The sequence below is a fragment of the Scatophagus argus genome, chromosome 1 (genome assembly GCF_020382885.2).
Source record: "Scatophagus argus isolate fScaArg1 chromosome 1, fScaArg1.pri, whole genome shotgun sequence".
NCBI lineage: Eukaryota > Metazoa > Chordata > Actinopteri > Scatophagidae > Scatophagus > Scatophagus argus.
The window spans coordinates 26466999-26489315 of NC_058493.1; the positions used below are offsets into that span (position 1 = coordinate 26466999).

The window sequence follows — 22317 nt, forward strand, 5'->3', positions numbered from 1 at the left end:
GGACAAGAATTCAGTGTTAAATCCAGATTGTTTTCAGAAATCCATATTTATTCCATAATAAAATGTCTCTAAAACAGCTTTCAAATCCTCACAGAACACCAAAACTGTCTGCTCGTTAGTCATCAGTCATGACTCACTGTCCTCTAATGTCACACTCAGGACTAGAACAAAATTGTTTCATAACGTGGGATGTGACTAACATCAGCCACCAGTGGCCGCTAGCAGGGCCTCACATTTTCAGTCTTGCTGGTCATGAAATAAAAATAAGATCAATAAGATTTCCTTACTCACCGTAGAGGTAGGAAATCCCCACCAGCTCAAAGATAGCAATGATGACCAAAGAGTAGGAGGCGGCGAATGTGTCCACCAGCTGCAACATGTACATCCCATTCTGTCTCAAGCACACACAACCAAACACAAAGTTACCAAAAAACAGTTCAAGGCTTCATCTAACAGTGACACCCCTCTTCCATCACACGGTCTTAGCTTTCACACCCCCTTTGTACCGTATCACAAGAAATGAAACGTATGAATCCTCCTGTGGGTTGCATTTCGCCCTCTGATGCCGTCGGGGCAGATTTTAAAAAGACTCGGCATCTCTTGTTCCACTCACTGAGCCTGTTTTGTGAAGGCCACGACTGCACTCCACAGACAGAACTCTGTGGGCTTATTCAAAGGGAGAGGCGCAGTGTCCCCGCTGTGTGGCATCAGTGTGGGCTGTTTTGGTCGTACCTCTGTGATCATGGGAAATCCCAGGATGAAGAAGGACGCGCAGCAGACCAGGGTGAAGAGCGGTTTGTGTTTCCTCAGGTATTTGGGGAACTCGTCCGACACGGAGGTTACAATGGTCTCAATGGTGGCAAACTGGAAGAGAGATGAGTGGGAGGAAGAAGAGAGAAAAATGAGCCAGAGAAAAGGCGCAAAAATGTGAAGAGAGGTCGATTCCTTCCTGTTAAATCACATGTTTGATGAGAGATATTTAATCAAGACATTCCTCAAATTTGATTTTGCCTGAAAAACAGCAGGAGTCAAGTTAAACTCTGTTAAATTAAAGGTCATCAAAAAAAAATATCAGCTTATGTAAGGCTTCAGGCACTTTTGAAAACACATCCCAGCAGAGCCCGACTGACTGTCTCCACCAAAGAATTACTGCAAATTGTCCAATCAGGCGAGTTTGCAGCAGCAGGTTTACCCCATTTGAATCAGAGCAGCTGCTGCCATCGCACTTCAGCGCCCAGTGATGTCGTCGTTGTTGTTGTTGTTGCTTTTTGCATCCAATTCATTTTTACTGTCATTTCATTTATTTCCAAAACAAATGAAGAACTCTATCCTAATCCAGAGCAGGAGCAGATTTGTTACCAAGTCAGTATTAAGAATTCACATTACAATGGAGATGTCTGACAGGTGCGCTCTGTCTGGAGATTAGAAAATGTGACATGATGGTAAAAGGGGGCTCAGAACCCAGAGGAGAGCAGTGGATGAATATGCAAACAGGCAAAGTGAGGAGGCTGGTATTGTGTGTGTGTGTGTGTGTGTGTGTGTGTGTGTGTGAGCTATCTGCCACTTCTCCTCTCCTCTCCTTCCTCCTGAGCTCCCAAAACTAATTTCCCGTCAACATCCCAAGCCTATTACCGCCATGCTGCTTTCTACAACAAAGCCACCAGCCGCCTCCTCGGAGACGCCGCTGCCAAGGCAGAGTAACATCATCATTTGCCGCTAACTGTTGACTTGTGTCTTAATGTGCCCGTGTGCCCTCTGCTCGCCTCAGAAGCATCGCAGTGCACTAAAGGAGTTTGTGTTTTAGCTGGAATGGTTCACCTGGAGATGATCTGGACTTTAACGCCATCCTGGAAACTGAAGTGTTTGTTCATTGAGGTTTCATGGGGAAGGAATCAGTGCAGTAACCGACGCAATGACAGTTTTGTAACTTCATAGCGTAGTGGTGAAAATGGGTCGCCATTTTGAATCTTAGCCGATTGTTTGGGTACCTTGAAAGCAGCAAAACAAGCTAAAAAACAAAGTTATTTCAGCTTATTTACACACACAAAGCATCACTGTCACTCATGTCAAGTTTGTGGTCATCTGATTAAGTTCAATATTTACTCTCTTATTAGCTTAGGTGTCCGCCAGTCCTGAAGGAAATCTCTTTAGCTGCTAGACGCTCCAAAATATTCGTTAGCTAACTGCTAACTTTGTTTATTTTCCGTTTTGTGCCGGGCAGGTGGTTTGTAAGAGCTTTTGCTGAAAACAACAGCATGCAGGCTGTAAACAGGCTGATGAGAGCAGCGTTGGCAATAAAACTTGTTTTCTGGTAACTCAGTGTGGGTTTGTCACCATGAGCAAAACCTTTCACACGACACGTGCTCATTTGGTTCATTGTGCAGCTTTAAAAATGCAGAATGTTTGCAGTATATTTTTCTTGATCATAATAATTTATTGACTAAACAAGATTCGGTGCGTGTTTTTGTTTTGAAAAGGAGGCTGATTTTAAGAGTAGCTGGATTTTACAATCAAACACCCACCTTTGGAACTCGGAAGCTGAAACCACCTTCCTTAAATCTAATGCACTTTAACTGTACTTGAACTTTGATTTACTTCAGTGGTGTTGTTCCAAAACTTTAAGGTCAACTTAATTTCATTCACTCCAATCACAAAGACCCCCCTCTGCTCGAGCACCTGGGGAGCTTGAATGCTTGAGCTGAAATCAGTCGCAGTGGGTGGTGCGTGTGGGTAATTATGATAATTGGGTCAATGTGTGAGGCGTTTATACATGGCTGGATGGCGCTACCAAAGTTCAGTGTTTACTTTAGGAGCAAAAAAGAGTCGAGACACTCTCGTCACGACATAAAGATTGTTAATGTTGTGAAATTTCAATTCTCTTGACTCACAGAAACAGTACAAAAATACTTTTAGGAACACAAACTGATCACTGACGTGAATTCCTTGGTCTTAGACTAATCTTACTGTTAGATTGAGATCCTGTCCTCTGTTATCTTAAAGTTTAATCAAATGACAGCACATTATGTGGCCTATGTAGTAAATTCTTAGGGCATCTAGACTTGTTAGGGTTCTTGAAGACGTTTCGTCTCTTATCCAAGAAATGGTTGTTTGGTTTCCCCAATGTATAAGTCACCACTCCACAGACGTATGGCACAACACAGGAGAGCCAACACCTCCAGACAGGACTCAGCAGTCCACCTGCACCTCAAAGCCAAGGGACACTCCTTTGAAGATGATAAGGTTCACATTCTAGCCAGGGAAGACAGGTGGTTTGAGAGAGGAGTAAAAGAAGCCATTTTTGTTAACCCGGAAGAGCCTTGGATGAGAGGCGAAACGTCTTCAAGAACCCTAACAAGTCTGGATGCCCTAAGAATTTATGGATGACTGAGAACCTTCACCGACATTACATTACATTTAAGAACAGTTAGCGTGAGCACAGAAACTATTTCTGCAGCTCCAGTTCTGTCCTCAGGGTCGAGATTCCAGGCTGAGTTTCCTATCTGACTATTAGATGGGTTAGTGGGCAGCTAGATGGCTAACAAGACACAAAATAAAAAAAAAAAAAGAAAGATAAAGTAAAATAAACTTTAGAGATCTAGACTAACAGTTGGTGTCTGATTTTATCTCTAAAGCTCTGAAGCGAAAAACCCTAAAACATCTTCACTCTGGATGACCTTCCTCACCTTTATTATGATGACAGGTGAGCCACATAAGTATAGACATAAAGCAACATACACACACACATGCGTGCACACACACACAAGGAGAGAGAGAGAGAGAGAGAAGGAGCAGTGGTTACCATGGTATCCAGGCCAAGAGTCAGGAGCATGAGGAAGAAGATGATCGCCCAGAAAGGAGACAGGGGAAGTCTGGTCAGGGCCTCTGGATACACCACAAACGCAATGCCTGGACCTGACACACACACACACACACACACACAGATAAATGAGGATGCCCACACACACCACCTCCAGAGCAGACAATGGATTAAACTTGCACAGGTGTGTTTCAGTGAGCAGTGCCGGCTTGCTGCTGCTGCTGCTGCTGCTGCATGCCGGTTTGCTGTCTTACCTTCATCTGCCACCTGCTCAATCGGCACCTTCAACTCATGTGCCATGAAACCAATGACCGAGAAGATGACAAACCCAGCAAATATACTGGTGGCACTGTTTGTACATGTCACAATGATAGTATCCCTGTGAGGGGGGAGAGAAGGAGGAAGAGAGAGAGGTAGAGGCTGAATAAGCAAACATCTGCTTTAGTAAGTGAAATAATGCAGCAATATTCAAAACATGCCACATATAACAAGTGATATGGAGGCTGATGATGCTCTGCAGGACGCCACTGTCTCGTGTACACGCAGATGAGAATGCAATGGCGCCCTCTGGTGGCAGGAATACATACTCTGCGAACAGAGGGCTCTAAACAGAGTCACGCACGTACACAAGGGGGCGTAGTCTTCTATGTTGTAAAATGTCTCTGTGTGTGCTGTTTTGTCCTCGTCCAGCAAATGGATTTTTTTTTTGAGGTGAATGTGACTTCAGTATTTTAAAGGGCGACTCACTGAAGGTATTTTTGTAGGAGAACACTTTCAGAGTGAAATTTGTCAGAAATATTCATTTGTGGACGTGCATTTGCATGGAAAAAAAACCTACAACAAATTGCAGCTTTTGCATGTACTAATACACTGTGTACTCCCACAAAAATCTAATTTCATCCCGCAAGAGTCCAAATGCTTTGTGTGTTCGGGTGTTTCCAATAAACACACCTTCATGTGTTTTGAACTCGGAGGTTGTGATAAATAAAAGACGTTTTAATGAGTTTAAATGCAGAGAGGCTGAATGCTTTAGGTGAAAGAAAATGAAAGACACACTGAAGTGCTGGCTGCAAGGAGTGCCATTTTATTATGGACATTTCTATCAGACGTACAGACACAGTGTCACGGGTCTGTGGTGCCAGAAGCATAGTTTACCTTTTGTGTGTTTACCTGTAGCAGTTATTGTGGAACTTATTGTAGGAAGAAAGGGTAATGAGACCTCCCCAAGCAGCCGACAGAGAGAAGAAGATCTGAGTGGCTGCGTCTTTCCACACCTGAAGGACAGGAAGAGCCGCAGGTGAAGAGCAGGAAGGGACAAACAGTGCAAAACGCAAAGCGGCGGAATCAAACGAGCGGCCGTCAGGTACCTTTGCATCACTCAGTTTCTCCCATTTGGGTGTGATAAAGTAGAGGATGCCGTCGAAGGCACCGGGGAGGGTCACTCCTCTGACCAGCAGGATGACCAGCACCACATAGGGAAACGTGGCTGTGAAATAAACCACCTGAGCAGAGGAGACGACACGAGGCCAAATGACAGAAGGCACAAAAAGTGTAACAACGAAAACACGACACTTAAGAAATCAGAAGCTCTTACAAGCAGACTTTTGTCCTTCTTCAGAGCCTGTTTGTTCTTCAACGCTTTGTTTTTATCTCTCCCTTCAGTCAGTTATCTGTTATCCTCCTCAGAGCCACAGTATAGTCTAGGTTTGACTTTCTCTCATGTAGGTTATGATTAAGAAGCAAATGTGAGGTTCAGGACTGACAAGTAGGAGCTGTCAAAGCATTTCTGCAGCTGCATCACAGTCTAATAAGTACCTGCTCTCACACACACACACACACACAGGAAATGTGGCAAAACGGGCAAATCTATCCACTCAGACTGAATTGTCCAGATTTTTGTGCCACAGTGTGTGTCACACCGCCGTCCAGTAGAGGGCGACATTATACAAGAATTCAATCACATCAGTAAAATGTTTTCTTCTGAATGTTATCTCTCCTCGCTCAAGGGAGGAAAATAGATTTGAAAAGTGCTCAGATGAAGCCTGTCTGACAAAGACTCAGTTCTGAGTAACTTAAGGCGGTTTTCCTCTGAAATCACGTTTAATCGTGCCAACTCCACAGCTGTCAAATCTGAATCCAAAAACAAACCTGCTTATTTAATCTGAATCTCCTTGAGTCCAACATCAAACTCATTTTGAAGAACTGTGTTCGTGTACTCAATAATTTTAAGTGACAAGGCTAAAAATAATATTTTATATAACAATAAAAATTCAAGACTGAAATTAGAAAGAAATAAATCCAATTTAGTACATAGATAGATACAAATATTACATATAAAAGTCCAAATTCAATTATTAATGAATGTGAGTATCTTAACTAACTCAGGCAACAGTTATTGCTTTTCAATATAAACCCAATTTGTTCCTCTGGCTGGTCTGCTTTCTCATATGTTTCACATTTCACCACTAGGGGGCACTCTCGTAACAGACTGGAAAAGAAGACGATGTGCTAATCAATAAAAAATAACACCCGGAGCCTCGGTCTTTCTTCTGCAGCTGGTTAGAGCTGTCAGAGAACTGACTCGGGAAGTCTGTGTGTTTGGTTACCTTCCCAGATGACTTGATTCCTTTGGCTAAGGAGGCGTAGACGATGAACCAGGCCAGCAGCAGGCAGCCTGCCAGAGGCCAGCGGATGTCTCCTGGATATTCAATTCCTTTAGAGATGTGCAACACGTTGTACCTGCGGGTGGGATTCATCAGCATCAGCATCAAAACTCAGCCTGAAAACTACACGGACAAAGTTTAAATCTGCGTCAAGTCAGTTTAGTTTATCATTGAGTCCTACAAGTCTTCCTGTCGACAAGAGCGACAAAAGTCTGTCAGGACAGTAAGATTATTTCAACACAAATGTCATTGATTTATAGAATATATATTCGGACTTTCTGTATAATCAAAGTCTAAATGTTCTTTTATCTTGTGTAGATGTTTCTCTTATCCTGCCTCAAGAGGCAGCTGCCCATTTATTGGATGTATCTGAAACAACTTGTAGCTGTAGTTTGATTTTACACTTTATGCTGTCAGGTGAAACCCGCGTAAAACTTTACTTTTGGTGTGTTTTACTGATCCTCTTCAACACCAAAAAATTAAACCCTTTCAAAAAGCAACAGAGCAAATTTAAAAGAAGAATTTAACAAAACTATATTGTCATTATGACTAAGCCTGGTCGTAGCCACATGAGGCTGTTTGGTGGCCCAATAAAAGCCAAACATCAGCATGATGAGACTGAGAAAAATATCTGATTTACTGTCTCATCTGCGGATCTTAAAAAACTAACCAAACAGTGCGGCTCTGACTGTTGCGTCTATTAGACTTCAATTCCACTTGTCCACTCACTTGAAGTACTCCTCACTGGGGCTGACGTACGTCTTGTTGCCATCCATAGTCATGTTTATCAGTTTGGTCAGGTTTCCCACAGCGTTTGCGGACAGACAGAAAGTGGAGTTCTTGATGGAGGTCATGTTTCTGTCCCGCAGGATGCACGAGTCTGTTCCAATCAGAAACCAACACACGTCAGCCGGGAGAGACTGGCAGAGCGCAGCCGTGGGACACAACTCACAGGCTTTCACACTGAACGTGACTGAAGTGTGGGCAGGAGGCCTGGCGGGGTGCGGGTCTACACGCTGTGTTTGGGTTTTTCTGACGCGCACAGCCGACATATGAAAGACATGAAATAACTGTGATGAATCTGAGGCTCATCTAAGACACTTTGGAAAGGCAAAGGCAGGAAAACCTGTTTCAGTTTTGACTGCACAGTGTTTTCCTTCCATACAGACACATTAGACAAGTTACATGTTATTTTCATTATTTTAAAACCTGCTTTTAAGGCATTTAAAAGGCATGCAGTTTCAAGGCCAAATACAGCCTAAACCTTGGATTGGCTCTGTGCTCGTCATCACGCACGAAACTGACACAACCGCTCAGAGGCACTTTTAAATAAAAGAGATGGAAAAAAATCACAAAATACAGCCTCCTCAACCGACACTTTGACAAACATCTTTCTGACACAAATATTAAACTAAGAATAACATTTATTTTTTTCTTTTGCGTGCCTCTTGCATCAGATTGTAAAGATGTTTCTGCTAAATAATATATTAAAAGTTACATAAATCACCACATACATTTCACTTCATGAACAATTACATTTAATTTTTAGGCTAAATTGTAATGCTTGTTTGTAAGCCAATAAGTCTCCTTTATCTGTTCTTTTCCTCCTTTGTGAGGGTGAGAGAGCTGGAGAGAGACCACAGTGATGAACGGGCCTGCAGTTCGCGTAGCGGCCAGCAGGGGTCGGTCTCGGGCTCACTGCAGCACTGCAGCAGCTCAGCTCGGTACAGTAAATTTGTCAAGCAAGCAGTTTTTGTGCTGAATTCACAGAATCACCAAAGGCAAATATTACGCGAAACGAACGCAATTTCGATATTTACTCGACGCACATCGACTCCGCGCGCCTGCCCGCACATTTTCTCACAGCCAACACACGATTTCATCTACGGTTTCATTACAAAAACAATTAAGACCGAGGCTGAGTGCTTCACCTGTTTACTGCGGCTTTAAGGGATTGAAAGTGTCCTAACCTGACTTTATCACACAAGAGGAGAATTGGAAGCGTGTAAAACGTATGTTTGTGTCACACTGAGGCCCTTCTTTTCCCGTCAGTGGCCTGTGGCACTGAAAAGGAACCAACAGAAGGAGCGAAGTGCTGTGGATCTAATGTGTTCCTGAGAGTGAAAACACCGCAGAGATCACAGGTCAGGATTCATTATACCGCAGGACACCTCAGCTGAGGGAGTCGTGACGCATTGCGCATTGTGCAGAGAGGTGCCTTTTTGGTGTGTGTAGGTGTGTGTGTGAAGGTGTGTGTCTTACCTAACAGCATCATGTCTTTGTCCTTACATTCCACCGTGTTCCACTCATTCCTACAGTTAGCCCATGGCAGTGAGCCCTTCAACGAAGCGAACAGGTAGTACAGTGTCCAGCACATTATAATGTTATAGTATATGGCTATCAAGACAGATATTATCAACATGGCAATCCCGCAACCTAAAATAAATAAATGAGACGAAATATATAAATTACTCTTAAGAGAAGTAGAGGACTCTTGATGATAAGAAATGAGTTTTATTTTTGAATGTTTTTATTTATTTTGTTTTCTGTCAGTGGATTTAGTTGTGGCAGTTTACCTTGCAACGCCGGGATGCATTTCCACACTGACACGGGCCCCTGGCTGGCGAACTGGCCCAGGGACACCTCCAGAAGAAAGATTGGGATCCCGGCAATGCCCAGCATTGTCAGGTAGGGGATCAAAAAAGCTCCTGCAAGGCAATTAAACAGCAGGCTACAGCGCAGTTTAAGAGGCAGGGAAGCCTGAAACTAACAGATTATTATTATTATTGTTATTATTTAAAAAGTGATTTAAAATGATGTAAAATCATTATTTTAATGCATTTTGTTTCTTTCTCTTACCTTTTGTTCCTTTTGGCTTTCTTTCTAAGAAAATAATCACTGAACAAAATGTGGCCCATGTAAGTTTTTATTTCTCTTTTCGTTTGTTACTTTTAGCATCGTTTTATTTTCTTTTTTTCTTTTTTCGGCCTACAAGGACAACCAGAAGACACAAAGTGGAGGGAGGGAGGAGGACCATCTCAAGGAACAAAAAGATTATTCAAATCCTGACTTGAAACGAGGCAAAACTCGACTTGCTGAACAGACTTTTCGTTCGTTTCTGGGTCGGGATTTAAAAGTCTTACCTCCACCATTTTGGAAGGCAAGATAAGGGAACCTCCACACGTTCCCCAGTCCCACCGCATAGCCGACCATGGACAGAATAAAATCCAGTTTATTGGACCAGTTTCCTCTGGCCTTATTCTCATCTCCCTCCTCGTCATCATCGTCATTCTAAGAGGAAATAAAAAGCATTCAGTCATTCTGCAGCCTGCTCACACCAGACTCCAAGTAAAACAATAATAACAATAATAATAATAATAACAATACGAGCACTGAGTCTGGGCCTGATTTAAAAACAGGAAAAATAAGACCGAGTTTCAGTCTTCAGCCAGCAACCACCAACATCGTTTAAAAAGCACACACACACATTTTACTGACACAAAGAATCCTTGAACTCTTGCAGTTTTTCTGTTGCTCAGTAACGATGACCGGATTTCTCCTTCGCGTTGCTTCCCGGGCTGCAGGCCTGTAACTCAGACTCATCTTTCCACTTGCGGGCCCATTTTCAGCTCACTGCACCCTACATGTCAGCCGATAAATTAGTTTCAAAAATGTCTGATACCCGACCGATAAAACGGAGACAAACAGCAACGCGTTAATTACAGCTACGCAGCAGGTTTCCTCAAAGAAACTACAGCACACAGAGAGAAACAACGCCACGCATGGGAGTGTGTGTGTGTGAGGTGTGTGTGTGTGAGAGAGAGGTGTGTGTGTGTGTGAGAGAGGTGTGTGGTTCCGGTCCCTCGCGGGCCCGGAAACAACCCGCAGTCTCTTGTCAAACGGTGCTGCCCATCAACCGGATTACAACACCTGGGTTTCTGGGCCATACCAAGTCTGCTGGAAATACCGCGAGAGTATGACTTAATCCTCGTTATCAATAATCTCACTACAACTGCGAGCCTAAATAAGTAAAACAAATAAATCATCTGTTCAGATCTGAACAGACATCAGTCATCAGGCCGATGTTTTTATCCACAACATCCCCGTTTTGTTGCCCGGATATTCAGCTGAACTTAAACGGGACTGAAAGTTTGGATGGTCGGCCCACATCAGGCTGGTGCAGAGGGACCAGGACTGCCGGACCGCTGCGCTCCGGATGGTTTGGCCCAGAAAACTGCTCTGCTGCAGGCACGACCTTTTAGCCTTTACGTTTGTTGGTTTGCTGCAGTCTAACACAAACCGAGCAGTGTGTGTGTGTGTGTGTGTGTGTGTGTGTGTGTGCTGGCGGTAAATGAACGACAGCCAACACGTTAAATGCAACAGGGAAGAAGATAATCACGTCACACGGGCCGCCGTGTTTTTACGTGTTTGAATAATTCACATCATGCACATAATAAGTTTATGTTATGGCCTCATGACGACTCATCCTTTTTACACTAAGATGTGGGCGTCAAGCCGCGACAATTCCCGGATCCGGCCCGGAAGTTGTCGGGCTACAACTGAACTCTTTGTAAACGCATGTGCGCAGCTAAGAGCCAGCAGAATCAGGTTTTTTAGACGGATAAACACGAGCCGCGGCTCAGCGTCACACACTTCTCACACACCGATGTGCCGAGGCTCTGCGCGGCGCTCCGAGCTCCCCGGGGTTCGCGGCTCTCCTGCTCGGAGGCAGCAGGTTAATCCCGCCGGCTCTCTGATCAGCGACACGTCCACGCCGCACCTGCTTCCAGCCGCGCTCCCGCGAACGAAACGGTTCATTTAGCTGACTTACCCCCGTCACGGTGCCGGGCTGAACAGACGTGTTCCCATCTGTTCCCAGTATGATGGTGGTCTGACTCATGGCCGTCCAGTTGCCCGCGGTGTTGTTCTGCTCTGCGGTGGCCCGGAGCGGGTCTCCGTAATGGGCGGACCCCCCGCGGGCCGAACCTGCGGAATCCTTCCTTAAGGCCGAGTTGACGGATCCAGGGACCGCCGGTGGGGTGCTTTTAAACGTCCCATAAGCTTTATTGCTGTCCAGTTCTCCTGGTTTATTTTCCGTGGGACAAAAAGTTTTGCTCTCATTGCACGGAGGCGGCGGCTGAGGCGCCGGCTGATGGTGAGGGGCGGGCGGCGGGCACGCTGCCGTGTTGTCCGGTTTGTTTGCTGTAAGTCCCGCAGCTCCGTCGGGATGCTGCGTCGGGATGTAGCCGGCAGGAGCGCTGGCCGGCTGCTTGGTCATGTCTCTCTGGTCAGAGAAATCCTGGAACATGAGTGACAGATCAGCAAGACAAAAGGCAGCAGAAGGGCAGAAAACGTGGAGCTGTGAAGCTGCTGCAGCCCATCTCCGCTTTGGGACCGAAACTGCTCAGGTCTTTTTCTGCAGCATCTTCAGGCTCTGGCTGCTCTATAGTTTCAGCTCACAGTCTACCGGGTGTGTTGGTGTGTGTGTGTGTGTCTGTGTGCGTGTGTGTGTTGGAGGGAGGGGAATGCTTTGCTTCTCCAGTTCTCGCTTTCTGCAAGATTCTTTAATTTTACGCCCCATTTCCCCCTCATGTCATTCAGCCACACACATCCACTGATTTTTATGGGCAATAGACAAGCTGCTGCGGGTCTCTCGGTAGCCTCGCTCTCCCCGGCAGGCATGCAAGATCACCGGCGTTACAGCAGTGAGCGGATCCGGGGCGGTGGATTTATAAATGACTCCCTGAAATTTAGCTTTGAGGGGGGCGGGAGAGCAACCGGAAAAGCTTGTCGTTTCTTTTCTTAAAAAAGGAAAGAAAAAAAAACAGCTGACCGATTAATGCTTAGTTGTGTTGTTGATTAGTGAGAAAAATCAGCCGAACTGCAGCTGACTGTAATCTCTTCTGTCTAAACAGACAAAGAAAACAGACAAAAATCAGAAAAACAAGTGAGGTTTTCCGTACATTTAAACTTCAAAACGCCAGACTACCGTCTTCACAAGCAACAAAAAGAGGTAGACTGGAGACACAATGAAGTGAAGAAAAGTTTTGAACGTGAAGCCGCAGCTGCATTTCAGCACCAGGAACAGCAGCCGCAGCCCAGCGCGCCAAACTGCTTGTTTTAAGAAAAGTGCCAAATAACCATGAAAACAGTTCAGAACGAGCGCACAAATCAGACGAAACTGCAGGTGGAAAAGTGAACAAAGAGTTTTCGATTACTTACCATTATTATTGTTTTGGCAGATCTCTGCTGGCAGGGAGGGACGCGGCTGTGAAGGAGAGGACTGGAAGCGGACTGCTTGTAGCCGCGCAAAGCACCAAGTGCAAAGCTTTTCTACGGCTCCGTGGGAAAGACACGAGTTTGCGTCAGTGCAGAGCAAGGTGCCCTTCGCGTGACATTTTCTTGATAATAGGAGTTTGATAAATCATTGGCCTTGGATTCGGATTTTTAAAGGGACAAGCGGAGCCAAGACGACGGGGTTGCGTGTGTGCGTGCGTGAATTGTGTGCGTTGTGGTTACGCAAGCTGCATGCGTGAGCTCAGGACGGACTCTTCCACAGCTGATTAATACACTTGCCTCTGTGGATGTGCAGGGTGCTTACACACACACACACACACACACACACACACACACACACACACACACACACACACACACAGGCCGTTTGGGCCAAAGATTTCCTGTTCCTGTTTTCGGCTGTTATTGGAGGAGCTCTAACACATAAGAGAGACGAGGGTCTAAATAATGTTTGCAGTGTGCCGAGTCGTGTTTCTCTGATACAGTTACAGTTACAGTTTGGCCACTCCGGGCAAAGAGTCTTGGTTTCTGTGGACAAACTTTGTTCTTTACCGTCATGAACGTTCAGGCCTGAAACATTAAAGGGTGAACTTCAGAACTATTTAAGTTTATTATATAGCAAAGATGAGGCTGGTGCTGGACAAATCATAAGGATATACATGAATAATGTAATTTTGAGAAGTTGTAAAAATTGAATAGGCCGTTAAAGAATATGTGCTAAAAATGCTCTGAACTATAAATAGTTTTTCCGCCTGAGGAGTTTTACGCGCGACACCCAGGCTCTGCGCGTTCCTCTGTGCGTCACCGATACGAGCATTGATCAAATTAAAAAAAAAAAGTGGGCGAGGTCTTCATAAAGCTACTCATTTGTTAAAGTCTTACGCAAGAAGGAGGCCTTTCCCCCCCTGAAATCACGTGTGTCAGGAGGAACCGGAGCCAACCACCAGAGCCTGGCCTATGGAAGCGGTGACAGCAGAGGGTGGGGGGAAAGTGCCATGCTGGAGACTGGAAAACACTGCATTGCGCATACCACAGTCCAGGGCTCCCTGACGGGTAATCCATATGCAAGTCCTGCGCGTGGTGATTTATCCAAAAACCAAAAAGACACGAGCGACCAATTATTGATAAGTTGCTCATAATAAACATTTGTACCTGTAGGCCTCCGTACAGTAGATCTTTACGCAGTGCGTGGAGGAGCCGGAGCGAAAACACGCACCAGCCTATAGGCTACACAGAAGAGAAACACACCAACGCGTGGAGGGGAAATTGATTTCGGGTGAAATGTTTCATGTTGACACTGCAGCCACATGGTCATATTTCTGCTAAATGGAGCGAAATAGCTCCGGCCCTCTCCTCTGATTGGCTGAGTCCAAACTGCTTGTAAATTGGAGCGTAGTCTCAAACCTGACAGTCCAATTAAAAATGTGTTAACGAAAATAATCAGACGTGTGCGTCGTTGCTTAGCAACCACGTTGTTTTGGTAGCTTTTGTTTCAGAAGTGGCGAATAGGAACACAGGACTGACAGGCCTTTAATAAAAATAATATCCTAACCATAATAATAATGACAATAATATAACCATTATCATTCTATAAAATGTTTATTATGCTGTTATATTTTAAGCTCCTCGCCCAAACCCAGAAAGACTAACCCCTCAGGCCTGTTACTTTATCAAACTAAAAATGATTTTTAACGTAGGCCTCGCCATTTCCTCACGTGTGCTTTTCTACAAGCTCACTAAAATAATGTGGACGCTTTCCTCCTGGATCTCCTGTTCTGATGCCGGGATCACTCGACGGTTACACCGGGACCCGCACAGTCCCAGTCCGGGGCCGTTCCTTGCTATGCACGCTGCGCTCCCTCCGCCTGTAAATCTCCGTCCGTTCCAGATAAGAGGCTGAAACGGGTGTATCAGCCGCCGCCCTCACTTTAATTACATTGTCAACAGAGAATAATTGTAATTGATTTCTGCTCGTTTTCCGGAGTGAGCTGAACGCACGGACCGCCACAGCCGCGCGCACACACACACACACACACAACACGTGCAGCCTGGCTTTGACAAAGTTTCCTTTGCAGAGGCAGCACGCCTGCACAGCTCAGCACGCATGGAAGCGGACACGTGCTAAACAACAGCTGAAGATTATTTTCAAAGAGGTTAAACTGGTTTCCTGATTTTCACATGTGGAGTTTGAATTATTTTATACGAAACTGAAATAAAACGACGCAGATCTGTGTTTAGGCTGCTGTAACGTATGCGTTACATGAGACAAAGTCGTGAAGGGGGGCTGAACTACGCTCCTAGCCTCGCGGAGGGATTTCTGGGTGTCTCCTCGTGCTTGTTAATTACACGAGCTCGAGTAATTAATTGCCTACTCACCACTGTCGCCTGAGTGATAAGAAGCAGCACCCATCTGAAGCGCCTGGGACGCGGTGATTCAGCGCAGGAGGTCATCCAGGGGCCCACGGCTCCCACCATCATCACCATCATCATCATCATCATCATCAGCTGACTGACGAGGATTCGCACTTCGTCATTCTGATGTTCATGGCTGCCTCTTCCATTCACGCAGCAATTTTCTTTTAAACAAGAACACGAAAGAAATTTCTAGTACCTCGTTTGTTTTGTGTGTGTGTTTGTTTGTTTGTTTTCCGACTTATGCGACAGTTTTGTTTTCAAACAGGAGCAGGCCGCTATGGGCCACAGCAGAGAAACAGACTCGCTGCAGATTCTGCGCAAATGACTCATCTAGAAACAGAATATCTGAATCTGTTCGGAAATCAAAGTTAAACAAAATGCTACAAATATATTGGCTATTTAATAATTAGGGATAATTTTCCTTGTAGATGATGAATGAAAAATGAAGCACTTTGAAGATCAAAACATCAAAACAAGCAGTGCAGCAGAAGAGGCCAAACATCATTCAGCGTGTTAGGATTTCATAGGGTTTGAACGGATTCATCGCGCTCTTCCGGAACATGAAGCTATTCAATGGACTGCGGTTGAAGGGTTGCAACTACAGTTTCCTTTCAAGCCACCACAGAAGAGCCTGATACTGCGGGTATCTGACGTAAGCACGCAAACCAGACTGTACTGATACAACAGCAGAGGACAAAGCAGCAGTAGAAATACATCAGAAGACTGTCAAAATCACCAGTGAGACAGGCAGCCAGCCCCACAGTCTGCTGCTCCTCATCCTCCTCCTCACAGCTGACTACACCTTCTCAGAGTCCAGGATTCATCACCTCAGGAAGAGGGAGGAAGGAACAACCTTTAATTCTAAGCAGAGCTGCTCAGTGAGGTTATAAAGGGGCTTCAGTCAGCCTTCTTAAAGCTTAAATTCATTCACGTTGTCCCAGTAAACTCACAGAAGATGGATGACATCTCAGGCGGCTCTAAGTAGGACAGTAAGTAGAAGAATACGGAGGCAAATTAAGAGAAAGACGGTGGGTTTTTAACAAAGGGCTGGCAGTAGTTCTCTGTGCGTTTGCATGTTTTTAAATTTTGTTGGAAATTCTGGCCAAGACGCGAGTGGTCTGAGCCACTCCAAGCAAGTGTGGTTGGCAGCTGTAAAGATATTTAAGGTTAAAGCTGGGCTAAAGTGGATTTTTAGACATTTGGTTAGTGATGTTAGCCAAACTTTCCTCGTTACCATTTGTGTAATAAAACACACTCTGAAGGAGAAAATCTGATACATGATTTTTTTAATACAAGTGACAGAAACAATCCTAACATGTGAAACATCAGAATCAAGTGTTCAGTCCTGTCCTGTTCCCACATGTTGTGAATACATGAACGCTCAATTAAAAAAAAGGGGGTTATATTTGCTGGTTGCCGCAGCACGTGACGGCCGACGTTACTGCAGGCTGTAAGCCAGCTTCTTGTCTCCGAGGTCGAAGGTGACAAGCAGCGAGCGAGGATCCTTCTTGTTTTTACGCACGGTGATCTTTCCCTGGAGCTCCTCCCCTGAAGAAAAGAGCGAAGGAGAGAGAAACGCCAGCATCAGTACACAAACGCTTTCACTTTGGAGACACACTGAAGCAGCCACTTCACTGGAGAGTCCCTCCCCCCTCCTCCGTGTTTGAAGGTGTGCTGATCACCGAAACCAGCTGCTGGTTTTGGCTGAGTTTTCGCCACACGTTCACCCATCTGTGCTGAGTGTAAGCAGGACCAGAGAGAAACTTCAGACACAGGAGCTCAGAGAAGCTGTCAAAGATTAATCAAAGTTCATTCTCACGCTAATGTTTAATGTTCAAGACACTCAGCTATAAAACATGAACCAAATGTTCAAACGCAATCGAAAATGTGAAGAATTGATAGCAAAACTAACGGAAGCGCAGTGAGAGTCAGCAGAGGTGGACTTTAAGACAGAACAGTTTCACCTCGAGCTTTTTTTGTTTCATCAGGAAGGGTTGCAGTCGGGTGGGAAAACCCAAAGCACTGGACCCAAGCAGAGAACAATCTAAACCAGGCATGTCAAACCGGTCCACAGGAGGGCCGGTGTGGCTGCAGGTTTTCTTTCCAACCAAGTAGCAGCACACCAGACTTGACTCATTTAATCAACTGATCTCCGTCTTCAGACAGTTGATTGGTCAAACGGTGTGCTCTTGGTTGGTTGGCACAAAAACCTGCAGCCACACCAGACCTCCTGTGGACCGGTTTGACACATGTGATCTAAACCAACCGATCTCAGCCATGACAGTAGTGCGTGTTAACAGCACGAGATCAAATCAGTGAAAATTGTGATGAAAACAGGACTGGAACTGTTTAATATTTTCCAACGAAGTCGGCTTGCATCTCTTAATACTTTCTGACTGTCATGAACTGCGTTTCTTCCTACTAAAATGATTAAACACAGGTCAAAACGTGCAATTTCATTTTTCAAAAAAGCTCAGTAATTCTCTTCAATGCCTGGTTTTAGCAAACATCTCGAGCGGGACTGAGCAGCACATTCATATTTTCTGCTGTGCGTTAATACATAAATGATGCACCGGTGAGTATTTTTACAGCCGCAGGTCGGCGTAGGTGGGACTGACACAAAATAAACTTGAGTGTGTGTGTTCATGTTAGTGAAGGAACGGGTCACTTTATAAAGACGCTGCACAATACAGTAACATTAATAAACATGAAGTTCTTGTGTTTTTCTTCTCTAATTTGAAACCGGTTGCACTTGTTTCGATTTGCCTCCAATGACCATCCTCGGCACGTCGAGACTGTAACTTCTGTACGCTTACACGAACACACACATCAAAATTCGTGACACAAATGCACTCACTCAGACATCGATCAGCGTGTTCATAATAAAAACTGCTCATGAGAGGAAACGTTCCTGCAGCAGTACAGCACTGCTGAGCTCAGCCTCACTGTGGGGCTCACAGAAATGATGATGTGTATAAAGGCAGTGTGGTTTAATGCATGTTAATTAGCAAGACTTTGTGTGTGAGAACGAGTGTGTGTGTGTGTGTGCAGGCCCGCTGAAATCTCCAGATGGCAGCGAGAAGGCGTTTACAGTACGACGCACGAACAATCGGGAGGCCGACGATTGTGACGCATAATCACTCTGATTAACTTCACGTTTGACTGCTGGAGGTAAATGAATGTTTATCCACATGGCAAACAGGCGTCCTCTCAGCGCCTCCTCTCCGTGCCGCACGCGCTCCTCCTCGCCGGAGGTTAGGGGAGGACGAGGAGAGAAAATGCTGACTGCGGCGCTTTCTCCGCTGAAGCGTCCGCCATCACTGCTGTCACGTCTCACTCGTTACCATGCCAACGGCCCTGTAACCGAGTCTTTACTGTTGGCGCCGCGCTCTGGGTCTCTCAGTCCACTGCAGACCGGGCAGAGGGACGCAGAGTGCGAGACAGGAACAGGATCTTAACGGAACGCCAGTACGTGTCAGATTTGGGTGCTGAACGGAAAGACCTTCTGTTTGTGAGGTGCTGGACTCCATCCTACGCTGGAAGGGGGCATAAGGGGAAACTTTATAAACCATACCTTCAACACTTACGAATATCAAACTTTTCAAAATGCTTCAAGGTGCTGTTCAGCGTCAACGCGTACGCAAACATGCACACAACACAGTACAGCAGCTCTCCTGACACACAGCACAAGCGTCCAATCACAATGTAAAGGGACATGGACATACCAAGATTAAAAAGAAAATCAATGCTGTAATTTCTTTCTGATTCCAAAGTCTGGACTCAACAGTGAAAAGTAAGTAAAATGTCACCTCGGGCCAGTAGGTTTCACACAACCTGCCCAAAGACCTCCAGGTGTGATCTGAAATTACTGAAGACAGGTCAAGAAGACAGGTCGGCCTGAACATAACCAAAAAAACGTTAAATCAATCTATTCAAATGATTCAGTGTAAAGATGCCAAACTGGAGGATGGATGACGTGTCTTCTCCTTGTGGTTGTAGCAAGGAGCACTGCTGAACAATTTATTTATTTCAAAATTATTGAAAACCACGATCGACTGAAAGAAATAATCTGACAATCCAAGTTAAGTTCCTGATCAAACATAACAGTTAAACTTATGGTTTTCATGTTATACGAGACAAACATTATCTGGCTCTTTAACGTAGCCAAACAGACCGAAATGATGCAAGGCTGCAAATCTAAAAGACGCCATCTCGCCTCCCCGACTCCATCAATGAATTGTGCTGATGATGTGTGATCTGTGTGCATCTGGCTTACATTATCTCAGAATGTGTCCTAAACAAACAGCCATCCAAGCTGGAAGTGCATCAGTTTGTGTGTTGTCTCTTTAAGTGCCAGGCGTGACTCAAACGCTGGATTGGATATTCAAGCCCTGCAAATTTCGGCATGCATGTCCCTTCTATGCCTATAAAGACTCCATATAAGAAAATAACAACTATAACAATAATAACCTAGAAAATTACACAAAGACTCTCAATTTCCGGTAACAGCGACTCATGGGAAGCAGCAGACGGCTGCAGTCAAACGCAAGCTGGCAAAAGGTCAAAGAATAATTGCTTGACTTTAGGCGACATTCTGTTAAAACACAACCAAAGAGAAGAAAACACATGTGGGACCAAAGCCTGTTGGCCTCAAAATAACTTTGCAGAAAACTGTCCAACTAATCCCTCATGTTTCACATGAAAAGTCTTGAAACGTGCAAAGAGAACCGCCAACCAAACGTCTGTTCAGTCGTCGTGGGAGCACAGCAGCTCTGCTGTAATCAGCCGACCAAACTCCCCGTGGAAGAGGGCCTCGGTGCCTTCAGTAAACCGACCACTCAGACGCTGAGAGAAAGAGTTAACCATGTGTGGAAATGAGTCGGGGGAATGGAGCCTCCATGTCATACATCAACATGCCAGTGTCATTAAGCACAAGCAGGTCCACAGAAACAGCCTCTCCCAGCCCAACACAGCCTTTCTCCATGAAATTACACTGGAAATACACGAGTCACATTAGTGATTCATTTAAACCTTTTAACCATTTAGCTCACACTCCTAAGGTACCTCCATCCAGTGAAGGCAAGAGTAGACTGATCTAGACTGATCTAGAAGTCAAAGGAAAGAATTCACTTACACTGTTTGAGGGATCATATCAATCATCTAAATCATTTAGATAAGAAACACAGCCAACCATTTCTCTGTGACATCTTCCCTCTTGTTAAAATGTACCTTCACTGAATCCATTTTTTCCCTTTCTCAGGTCTTTCCAGCACAGAGTAGAGCTTAGAAGCAGAGCTGGGGGGTTGCGCTATATGTCTCATTCTGCGGACGCAAAACCAGCTCATGAGTTGAGTTTACAGCCCTGAAGAACCTAAAGCTTGGCTCGGTTGCTGCTGTTCGACAGCTCAAGGACCTTCGGACCAAACAAGAGGGGGTGGGTGAGGAGAGGAAGAGTCGCTTAAACTGAGGCTGGACAGGTGAGGGCAGGGGGAGGGATTTGGCAGAGCTACAGCACCACTCAGGATGGAAGGTATGAGTCAAAAGTGGGTGGGGACAAACATCACCTGATGTCCAATAGAAGTGCAAGAACACATGCTTGCTTTTCAGCTGCTCTGAGTGGCCCTCAGCACAGGTAACCAGGCCACCACCTCACCTCGAGCATCATGGGACTTCTCTTAAAAAAAAAAAAAAGTGCGACCTCCTTTCTCTGGTAAAAATGAAGCAGGTAAAACTGTGCAAAAAGATCCTCCTCTTCAATACTCGAGCTACACAAACACACCAGAGCATGACAAATGATTTGCTGTTTAATTTATTACGCTGCCAGCCGGGAGGATTTGCAGGGATGTTTTGTTCCAGCCTGCTGCGTGCCTTCTCTCTCTTCCACCGGCACCTCCCACACAAGCGCAGCCTCAGAGTTAATTACTGCTGCACTCGTACAAACACATCAAACAGGATTCAGTCTGTGCCATGATAAATCACCACAGACAGAGCTGGTATTACAGCAAACCGCTGGATGTTTACGCCCGGCCCTCACTCAGTCGGCCAGAGCTGAAGGTGCTTCTCAGTCAAAACCCAGGAGGAGAGGCCACTGTGTGTGTGTGTGTGTGTGTGTGTGTGTGTGAGAGAGAGAGAGAGAGAGAGTTTTGTCATCTTCAAGGTGACTTTAGGAAGTTTTCTCTTACAGCCAGAGGGAAGTTTACAATAGAAGTATGCAAGTGCTGTTGTGAATTTGAAAGGAGCAGTGTGTGTGCGTGATACGGAGAGAGTGTGTGTGTGTGTTGTAAAGTACACTGACGGAGTCTAGCAGGAAGCTGGTGGATGCTGTTAAAAACTCAATTTCTGGTTTACGGCCCCTGGAGGAGGCTTGGGACTGTCAGGGTGCCGGGGTGGAGCGAGCACATCAATAATGTGCCGCTCACTCTCACTCACACACACACAAACACACACACTCTCCCGCCTTGATTTTGTTCTTCCTTAAAACTTTTCCTCCTCACTCTGCTTGGTTCAGATGTACACACCCAGACTGATGGGCCTTTACAGTCTCGGTGTAGCTACATCGAAACTGGCTGGTTCTGAGCTCTGAGTGAAAATGTGTGTGTGTGTGTGTGTGTATGTGTGTGTGTGTGTGTGTGTGTGTGCACGCAATACTTTAACATGTCAGCGTGGCCCCAAGACACATTAAAAAAAAAGACAGTATAAGAAAAGCTTTGTGTGTCTGGTTGTGGTTAAAAGGTTAAATTAGAATAAAACTCTATTAGTACTACTTTAATAGTTTATCCTGAAAAACCAAGAACAGTTTTCTTTCATATTTACACAAAACAGCCTGCAAAAAGAGACAAAAGTATAAAAACTGGCTAACAACGGTTTCCGGGTTTATTTCTGTCATAGTGGTGATAAATCAAAGGAAAAACCCAAGCAACAGTGTTTTAGTAAGGAGTCAATCCACCACAAGCTGCTTAAATGCACCTTATCATAGATTCTCCAAGTGTCTGAAACTCTATCGCAGGGGTGAACGACATTCTTTGTAAAGATATTTCCTGATTTGGTGTTCAACTGCTTTGACTTTGGTGTCTGTGAAGGCCACAGCACATGATTTATATCATTTTCATCAAACCATTCATTGTC

General features: G+C 45.1%; 2 protein-coding genes and 1 long non-coding RNA gene across 7 annotated transcripts in view; 1 reads left to right on the plus strand and 2 right to left on the minus strand.

Annotated features, from left to right (window-relative positions):
• The window catches only part of slc6a5 (solute carrier family 6 member 5), a 16732-nt gene extending 4678 nt beyond the window's left edge, over positions 1 to 12054 (minus strand). Inside the window, exons 1-12 of one of the 3 annotated variants that reach the window (XM_046394994.1) lie at positions 11312 to 12054; positions 9624 to 9771; positions 9057 to 9188; positions 8743 to 8916; positions 7210 to 7360; positions 6424 to 6556; positions 5185 to 5319; positions 4988 to 5091; positions 4072 to 4196; positions 3800 to 3912; positions 733 to 864; positions 292 to 391 (exon numbers count right to left, since the gene is read on the minus strand). In XM_046394994.1, the coding sequence (XP_046250950.1) occupies positions 292 to 391; positions 733 to 864; positions 3800 to 3912; positions 4072 to 4196; positions 4988 to 5091; positions 5185 to 5319; positions 6424 to 6556; positions 7210 to 7360; positions 8743 to 8916; positions 9057 to 9188; positions 9624 to 9771; positions 11312 to 11788 (1924 nt within the window). In that variant the 5' untranslated portion in view covers positions 11789 to 12054. Of the gene's footprint in view, positions 1 to 291; positions 392 to 732; positions 865 to 3799; positions 3913 to 4071; positions 4197 to 4987; positions 5092 to 5184; positions 5320 to 6423; positions 6557 to 7209; positions 7361 to 8742; positions 8917 to 9056; positions 9189 to 9623; positions 9772 to 9967; positions 10273 to 11311 lie in introns of those variants that run through there. The other 2 variants (XM_046395002.1, XM_046395011.1) reach the window with 2 other exon arrangements.
• Positions 8254 to 9180, plus strand: LOC124062370. Its single transcript, XR_006843906.1, has 3 exons — positions 8254 to 8624; positions 8799 to 8836; positions 9034 to 9180. It is a non-coding gene; the product is annotated as an uncharacterized LOC124062370 (long non-coding RNA).
• Positions 12055 to 16461: 4407 nt separating the features above from the next.
• Positions 16462 to 22317, minus strand: part of prmt3 (protein arginine methyltransferase 3) — a 45287-nt gene continuing 39431 nt past the window's right edge. For all 3 annotated transcript variants that reach the window (XM_046395061.1, XM_046395051.1, XM_046395068.1), the window contains one exon: positions 16462 to 16740. In XM_046395061.1, coding sequence (XP_046251017.1) covers positions 16631 to 16740 — 110 coding nt within the window. In that variant the 3' untranslated portion in view covers positions 16462 to 16630. The remainder of the gene's footprint in view (positions 16741 to 22317) is intronic.